Consider the following 9,106-nt stretch of genomic DNA (forward strand, 5'->3'; position numbering starts at 1 on the left):
TCTTCTCCAACACCACAGTTCAAAACCATCAACTCTTCGGTGCTCTGCCTTCTTCACAGTCCAACTCTCACATCCATACATGACTACTGGAAAAACCATAGCCTTGACTAGATGGACCTTCGTCGGCAAAGTAAGGTCTCTGCTTTTGAATATACTGTCTAGGTTGGTCATAACTTTTCTTCCAAGGAGTAAGCGTCTTTTAATTTCATGGCTGCAATCACCATCTGCAGTGATTTTGGAGCCCCAAAAAATAAAGTCTGACACTATTTCCATTGTTTCCCCATCTATTTCCCATGAAGTGATGGGACCCACATAGATTATTACAAGATACTGAGCTTAGCTCCCTATGCTATATAGTAAATCCTTGTTATTTTTTTTATATATAGTGGTGTGGATCTGTTAATCCCATACTCCTAACTTATCGCTCCTCTACTCTGCCTTGGGATTCCCAGGTGGCTTGGTGGTAAAGAATCCAGTGCCACTGCAGGAGACACAGGAGACTAGGGTTCAATCCCTGGGTCAGGAAGATTCCCCTGGAGAAGGAAACGGCTACCCACTCTGGTATTCTTGACTGGAAAATCCCATGGACAGAGGACCCTGGCGGGCTACAGTTCATGGGGTTGCAAAGTCAAACACGACTGAGCGCGCACACACACACCCTGCCTTTCCCCTGGGATAACCATGAATGTGCTTTATACGCCTGTGAGGCTGTTTCTGTTTTGTAAATAACTTAATTTGTATTAGATTTTAGATTCCACACATAAATGGTACATGGTGTTTGTCTGTTTCTCTCTGACTCACTTCACTCAGTAGATTATTCTTTAGGTCCGTCTGTGTTGCTACAAATGACATTATTTCATTGTTTTTTCATGGCTGAGTAGTATTCCATCATGTCACACACGACATCTTTATCCGTTCTTCTGTTGATGGACACTTAGGTCGTGTCCATGTCCTGGCTATTGTAAATAGTGCTACTCTGAACATTACGGTACATGCATCTTTTCAAAGTAGAGTTTCTGTCTTTTCCATATATATGACATGAAATGTAGTAATTTGCTTTAGGCACACAGCTGTTAATGTGGCTGACCTGGGACTTGAACCAGAGACTGAGGGATCCTAAAGTTTAGGTGTGAGGAACTGTAAATGTACCAAGGTTTAGTATAGCTATAAAGAAAATGTGATAAAATTCACCATTTTAAAATGCACAGTTCAGCGGCATTTGATACTTTGACACTGCTCTGCAACTGTCAGGTCTATCTAGTTCCAAAATACTTTCTCACCCCAAAGGAGGCCCTGCACCCATTAAGCAGCCCCTCTCCAAGCCTTCCTCCCCCAGTCCCTGGCAACCACTAATGTACTTTCCGTCCCTGTGGTTTTGCCTCTTCTGGACATTTCATAAGAGTAGAGTCATATACTCTGTGATCTCTTACGTCTGGCTTCTTTCATTCAGCAGAACGTTTTTCAGGCTCATCTATGTTGTAGCCTGTGTCAAGCTAATATTCCGTGGTTTGTCTCTCCATTTTGTTTATCCATTCATCGTTGGTGGATACTGGCTATTGTGAATAGTGCTGCCGTGAACACATGTACACAAGTATTTTGAGTACCTATTAGCAATTCGGTGAGTTCCACTCAGGAGTGGCATGGCTGGGATAAGTGGTAATCCTGTTTAATAGGATGCTTTTCCTGCCTGTGGTTGTATCTCCCTGGTGGGTCCCAGTGGCCCCTCACACGGGGCTGGCCAGGCACTGAGCCCACATACAGTGAGTGAATCCATCATCCTTCTTCTCTGCCCACATGTCCCCTAACCTGTCCCTTTCTCCCTGATAGACGTGCCCGTGGAGAAGCTGGCTGCCATGCCTGCCTTGCATCTCATCAACCTGCGCTTCAACCCGCTGAACGCTGAGGTGCGCGTCATCGCCCCACCGCTCATCAAGTTCGACATGCTCATGTCTCCAGAGGGCGCCCGGCCCCCCCCACCCTAGGCCTGCCTCCTCATGCCCACCCAGCAAGGGACAGAGGCCACCTGGCCTGGCGCCCTAGGGGAGGGAGTCCCATGGGCCTGTGTGAGGCCAAGCTTGGGGGGCTGGGGGCGGGCGGGCTGAGTAGCGCGTGGTGGGAGGGTGCGGCAGTCCCGGGTAGATAGCGCAGAGCAGTAGTGGGCCCTGGAGTACCTGGAGGGAGGAGGCAAGGAGGGGCTTGGAGCCCAGACTCCCCACGCTCACAGCTTCTGTGCAAAGCGGGGCAGGTCCTCTGAGCCTTACAATTTGAGAAAGGGGGCAATGGCAGGGGCTTTTGCCTCCTTTTGGCTCCTTGAAGGCTTTTGGCAGAACACATACCTCCAAGCTACCTTCAAGTCATCAGTACCTTCTGGGCCCATGGATGAGCATTGCTGTGCACTTTCCGGGCCCTTGTGGGTTTGAGGCCTTGTTTCTAGTGCGGAGAGCCAGCAGCTGCCCTGAGAGTGACGGAAGACAACCTCCATCTGTTTATTGTTTCCTGAGGACCGACCTGGATGAGGCCCTCCACTGTGCCGCGTCCTCAGCCTTCTGGGCCCCTGGATTGGCGCAAACCGGAGCTAGGAGTCACAGGAAAGCTGCAGAGAGAGTGTGGCCCAGAGCTGTGGCACGGCTGAGAATGTTTGTGTAGGGGCCCAAGGACCTGCGGGGGCATATCAAGTAGGCTCTGTGCTTCCCCATGACTAAGAAATCAGTGGGGCTGGAAGTCCAGACTGCTCCATCCCTCCCCCGTGGTGACCAGTTTTGCCTGGCATCAGTCCTGCTGCAGGAACGGCGACCCAGAGAGAAACACAGCCCTTTGCACCTGTGCCACCAGCACAGCCGCCCTCAGACAGTTGGCTGACTGCCTTGTCATTGGTCCACGTTGGGGCAGAAGGCACCATGGACCACTGGATTTGTGACCAGCCAGTTCCCAGGCTGCCACCACCCAGAGCCCTGATGACCTAGTCATCTCTAGGCCCTCGATCTGGAGTCTAGGGTGTGGCCAGGTAATTGTGTGACCACCCATCTCTGTTTGCCCGGGACTGAGGGGTTTCCTGGGACGTGGGACTTTCAGTGCTAATGCTGGGACAGCACCTGGCAAATGGGCAACTGGTCCCTCCATGGGCCTGGGGCTCTTGCTTCCTGACCACACCTGTGGTTTGGACAACTGCTGACCCCGGGATCCCCAGATATATCTACCTCCCACCTTCTCATCTGTGGAGCTAGCAGACTCAGAGCCCAGAACCCACCTGGCCTGGTCTACAAGGAGATAGCGGAGGCCTCAGGACTTGCAGCAAACCAGACTACCCAGATCCTACATCTGTGGACTAGTGGCCCTCTTCCTGTCCTGAGGTTAGGCTGTTCAGAGCTCAGACCACTGCTCAGAGCACTAACTCTTTCTCAGAATGCTCCCAGGCCCACTCCCCTTCCCCGGCTCCACGGCCTGCCCCTGCCCAGGCCTTCGGTCTCAGCAAGAGGCTGACTGGTTGGGCCACTGTTGGCCCATTGCTGAGTGATCAGTGTTTGCTCTGCTCATCTTCCAAGGCCTGGTTGCTGAAGCTCTGGGGGAAAGTGTTTTCAGGTTGAGGAGGCTGAAATGGGATCTTCTAGGGCTTCGGAGTTCAGCCGTGGACAGTAGGGACAAGTGAGCAGGCCTGCAGTCCAGCCCAAGCTGGTTGGGATACCCTAGACTGTGTCCTGGAGTGGGGTTTTCCTTGTCAAAGAAGGGGTGCACTTTTCCGATATGCAGGAAGACACTGTACGGCCAGAGCCTTGCAGCTCTAGTGTGGTCTGTGGGGATGCCTGCAGAGTTGGCATCCATGGGAGCTCAATAGAAATGCAGAATCCCAGGCCCCATTCTAGACTTCTGGAACCAGAAACTGCATTTCAGAAGATCGCCAGCTGATTCCCACAAGCAGGGGCCTGGGGCGATCCTGGGGACAATCTCAGAGTAGAGGGTGAAGGTTCTCGGCGCTCCCTCTGCACCACTGGTGGAGTCTGAGTCTGTTTATGCCCCCCTAAACCCGCCCCCAGAGACCCTGGGCCCCTTTGATCTTTCCAGAGGCTGCGTGGTGCTCCCAGTAAAGGGACTGACCCAAAGCCGCCAGGAGAGGAGAGCTGGCCTTGCTTGGCCTTCCTGGGTAACCTCTGCTGCTTCCCCAGGTTGTCACCTAAGGCCCTTAGACAGGGTGGCTTCTGGAAGCTGTTTTCTACTCTGCTTGAAGAGTTTGCCCATGCCTGCTGGGAAAGCTTGGGCAGTCAGAGAAGGCCCCAAATCAAAGCCCACTGTGTGAGTGAGCCCTTCGCTTCAGTCTGCAATAAAGAATGCGTTGGTTTCATCTGCCTGTTGGTGTTTGATTCATTCTCATGGCACAGATCTCACATGGCCTGGGTGGTGACCCCATTCACCGGCAAAGAGGAGGGGCTGCCCCTTTGATTGAAATTATGGGGTAAAGCAGCTTGCGGCTTGGAATATTCACAGTGGGCGGAGGCACAGGCAGGCAGAGTTGATGCCTGCCCTGACACTGTGTGGCTGCAGAGGTCTAAACATCAGTCTGAGGGCTGCCCCTTTGATTGAAATTATGGGGTAAAGCAGCTTGCAGCTTGGAATATTCACAGTGGGCGGAGGCACAGGCAGACAGAGTTGATGCCTGCCCTGACACTGTGTGGCTGCGGAGGTCTAAACATCAGTCTGGGGGACCTGGTACCTGCAGAAGGATGAAGGGGCCCACTGTGCCCCTCTTGCCATTTCTCCCTGACTGATGCCAGAAATTATACCCTTAGTGGTTCATTTCTTAGGGTCCAGAGTTCTCAAGGAGGGGTCTCAGGACCAGCCAGGAAGCTGGTTAGAGATCTCACCCCAGCTCCACAGCTACAGAATCAGATGCTCTGGAGGTGGAGCCCAGCGTTCCACTTTAACAATCTTTAACTCCAGGTGTTCTGATGCAAGTGAGAAACTGCTCCTGGGTTCAAGGTTTAAGTCAGTTTTTGTTTTCTAAATCTGGGAGATCAGCCTGAGTTTGCCTTAAGTTTTGGGCCAGCCTTGCCATCACTTTTGTTTAACAAACACATATAGAGCTTAGTGCATACCAGGCAGTGTCTAAGCATGTTATGGATATTAACTCATTTAATCTACCTAACAATCGCAGTGAGTTCTGTGCATTGGACAAATTCCTTTCCTCTCTCTGGACCCTGTCTGCTGTCTGTAAAGAGAAGGGGCTGTAAAGAGATCCCCAAGGGACTTTCTAGAACTCACTCTGTCTGTGGTTCTGGGGGCTTCACTATAGCTGTGTCTTTTGGACCAGCCTGGACTCAGGCTGCCACTCACCCCACCCCAAAGGTCAAACAGAAGACTCCCCCGACTCTGTTGCTTCTTGCTGAATGCTGGCTCACCAAAAATATCACAGGCTGAGAGCTGTTGGTCAGACAGAGCCGAGACAACTCTTCTCCGGGTCAGGGAGATCTTTACCGTGCCTTCCCAGCGTGCCAGCATAGGGAGGGCACAGTCACGAGAAGGAGATTTCCGAGTCTGGTTTCAGGTGGGGCTTTCTATGCAGGGAAGGATGCCTTGACTAGGACAGCATAAAGATCGTGATAGAGTTTAGGATCAGTGGACACAACAAGGAAACGTTTTGAGGTGAGGGGTTCAAAGAGTCTTAAGATGTAAGCTCTTAAAGACGTAAATGTAAGGTCAGAAACTATAAAACTCTTAGAGGAAAACATAGGCAGAACACTCGATGACAAAGCAATATCTTCTCTGACCCACCGCCTAGAGTAATGGAAATAAAAACAAAAACAAGTGGGACCTAATTAAACTTAAAAGCTTTTGCACAGTAAAGGAAACTACAAACAAGGTGAAAAGACAACCCTCAGAATGGGAGAGACTGACAAAGAATTAATTTCCAAAATATACAAGCAGCTCATACAACTCAATGCCAGAAAAACAAACAACCTAATTGAACAGTGGGAAAGAGACCTAAACACATTTCTCCAAAGAAGACATACAGATGGCTAACAAACACATGAAAAGATGCTCAATGTCACTCATTAGAGAAATGCAAATCAAAACTACAATGAGATGTCACCCTGCACCAGTCAGAATGGCCATCATCAAAAAGTCTACAAACAATAAATGCTGGAGAGGGTGTGGAGAAAAGGAAACCCTCTTGCCTTGCTGGTGGGAATGTAAACTGATGCAAGTCAATGTAAATTGATACAGCCACTATGGAAGACAGTATGGAGATTCCTTAAAAAACTAGGAATAAAATCACCATATGACCCAGCAATCCCCACTCCTAGACATATACTCTGAGAAAACCATAATTGAAAAAGACACATGTACCCCAACATTCATTGCAGTGCTATTTACAATAGCTAGGACATGAAAGCGACATAGATGTCCATCAACAGATAAATGGATAAAGAATCTGTGGTACATATACACAATGGAATATTACTCAGCCATAAAAGGGAACACATTTGAGTCTGTTCTAATGAGGTGGACAAACCTAGAGCCTATTACACAGAGTAAAGTAAGTCAGTAACTACCATATGTTCTCGCATATATATGGAAGCTAGAAAGTTGGTACTGGTCACTTCATTTTCAGGGCAGCAATGGTGAATTCATTTTCAGGGCAGCAATGGAGAAACAGACATAGGAAACAGACCTAAGGACACGGGGAGGGGAGGAGGAAGAGGGTGAGATGTACGGAGAGAGAAACATGGAAATTTACAATACCATATGCAAAGTAGATAGCCAGCAGGAGTTTTCTGTATGACTCAGGGAATTCAAACAGGGGCTCTGTGACAGTCTATAAGGGTGGGGTGGGGAGGGAGATGGATGGGGAGGGAGATGGGAGGTTTGGGAGGGACAGGACATGGGTGTACCTATGGCTGATTCTTGTTGATGTATGACAGAAAACCACAAATTCTGTATAGCAATTATCCTCCAATTAAAAAAGGTGAAAAATATTTATTAAAAGGAACAAAAGATGTACGGTTTTTTTTCTTTTTTTCTTTTCTTTTTTTTTGGGGTGGGGGGGCTGTGTTGAGTGACCTGTGGGATCTTAGTTCTTTGACCAAGGATTGAACCTGTGCCCCCTGCATTGGGAATACAGTTTCTGAACACTGGATGGCCAGTGAAGTCCCTGTAAGCTCTCTTTTGATGCTGTTTACTAAAGAGTTAGGAGAAGGCAATGGCACCCCACTCTAGTACTCTTGCTTGGAAAATCCCATGGATGGAGGAGCCTGGTGCACTTCAGTCCATGGGGTTGTGAAGAGTTGGACACGACTGAGTGACTTTACTTTCACTTTTCACTTTCACGCATTGGAGAAGGAAATGGCAACCCACTCCAGTGTTCTTGTCTGGAGAACCCCAGGGACGGGGGAGCCAGGTGGGCTGCCGCCTATGGGGTCGCACAGAGTCGGACACGACTGAAGCGACTTAGCAGCAGCAGCAGCAGCAGACAGCATATTGGAGAAGGCAGTGGCACCCCACTCCAGTGCTCTTGCCTGGAAAGTCTCATGGACAGAGGGGCCTGGTGGGCTGCAGTCCATGGGGCCGCTAAGAGTCAGGCACGACTGAGCGATTTCACTTTCACTTTTCACTTTCATGCACTGGAGCAGGAAGTGGCAACCCACTCCAGTGTTCTTGCCTGGAGAATCCCAGGTACGGGGGAGCCTGGTGGGCTGCCGTCTATGGGGTCGCACAGAGTCGGACATGACTGAAGCGACTTAGCAGCAGCAGCAGCTGCAGCTAAAGAGTTAGGCAGTTCGATGTTCCTTTAAATGATGGTTTCAGGAATTTCCTAGAATGAACAATACAGTGATTTACAGCTGGGCAAGAATTTCCTGGATTAGCGCTGTTGTGTTGAATATGATAAGATACAAAGACTTATTAATGTTGACAGTAAGATGTGTGAGGCTGGAGGGCTGCTTTGCTTGAGAATGCTGCTGCTGCTGCTGCTGCTGCTGCTGCTGCTGCTGCTGCTGCTGCTAAGTCGCTTCAGTCGTGCCCGATTCTGTGCGACCCCATAGATGGCAGCCCATGAGGCTCCCCCATCCCTGGGATTCTCCAGGCAAGAACACTGGAGTGGGTTGCCGTTTCCTTCTCCAATGAATGAAAGTGAAAAGTGAAAGTGAAGTCGTTCAGTCGTGTCCGACTCTTAGCAATCCAGCTGACATATAACATTATATTAGTTTCAGGTGTATAACAGTGATTCCCTATGTGTATAAACTGTGAAATGACCATCCCAGTAAGTCTAGTTAACATCCATCACCACACATAGGGGTTTTGGTTCTTAGTCTCCCCCAGATTCAGTGTTGGACCCTAGGCCTGACTTTGGAGCTACCCTTTACTTACCCTTTACCCTTTACTTTACTGAAACGTGCCTGTCCCTTCTCAGAAAGCTGGCCCTGGGGTGGAAAGCAGTTCCTGGAAGGGTGAGCATTGGCAGGGGCCCAGAAGTTCTGGCCAGAGTGCTGGGAGAGATGCCAAGGCCAAGAAGGGCAAGCCTGGGAGTCTGCATCACTGGGCCACTGGGCAGGACATGAGCTGGGCTGGGTCCAAGAGCAGTCAGATCACTCTGTGGACATGAGTCTCAGGGCTGAGTGGGCTGAACCTGTCCCTCAGAAAAGGGGCACAAGTCCAGCTGCTCTGTGTCCGAACAGGAGCACTCATTGGGCCCCTACTGTTCATCAGCCTGGACAGCGCTTCTATGTCTTCTTGTTTACTATCAGCAACACGTCCTTGGTCCTCACTTTGCAGACGAGGACAGCCTTAGGGCCTAGGGGTTAATGTATGCCTCAGAAGAAGTGGAGCTGGGGTTTGAGCTGGAGGCTGGCTGGGATGGGAGACGCCATTGCTTTTTCCACTCACATGTTCTTTCTCCCATCACATTCTTATGAAGAGCCCCTGACCCTTGTTTTTCTCATCCATAAAATGGGTGCTAAGACTGCCTCCTGTCATGCCTCAGGTGGTAGAGGTAAGTAGCCCTTGGCGGTCAGCATTATGCCCATTTCATACGAGCTTCCTCATCCTTCTGCTCGCACCAGCCCTTGTGTGGGCTCAACTCGAGTGCCCTGACAAGAACCTGCCTCTCAGGGAAGCA

The 9,106-nt window shown here is 50.0% G+C and overlaps 1 protein-coding gene across 2 annotated transcripts in view; it reads left to right on the forward strand.

Moving 5' to 3' along the window:
• Positions 1–4,336, forward strand: part of LRRC20 (leucine rich repeat containing 20) — a 76,327-nt gene extending 71,991 nt beyond the window's left edge. For both annotated transcript variants that reach the window (XM_018042587.1, XM_005699144.3), the window contains one exon: positions 1,828–4,336. In XM_018042587.1, the coding sequence (XP_017898076.1) occupies positions 1,828–1,982 (155 nt within the window). In that variant the 3' untranslated portion in view covers positions 1,983–4,336. The remainder of the gene's footprint in view (positions 1–1,827) is intronic.

Source organism: Capra hircus, chromosome 28, assembly GCF_001704415.2.
Source record: "Capra hircus breed San Clemente chromosome 28, ASM170441v1, whole genome shotgun sequence".
NCBI lineage: Eukaryota > Metazoa > Chordata > Mammalia > Artiodactyla > Bovidae > Capra > Capra hircus.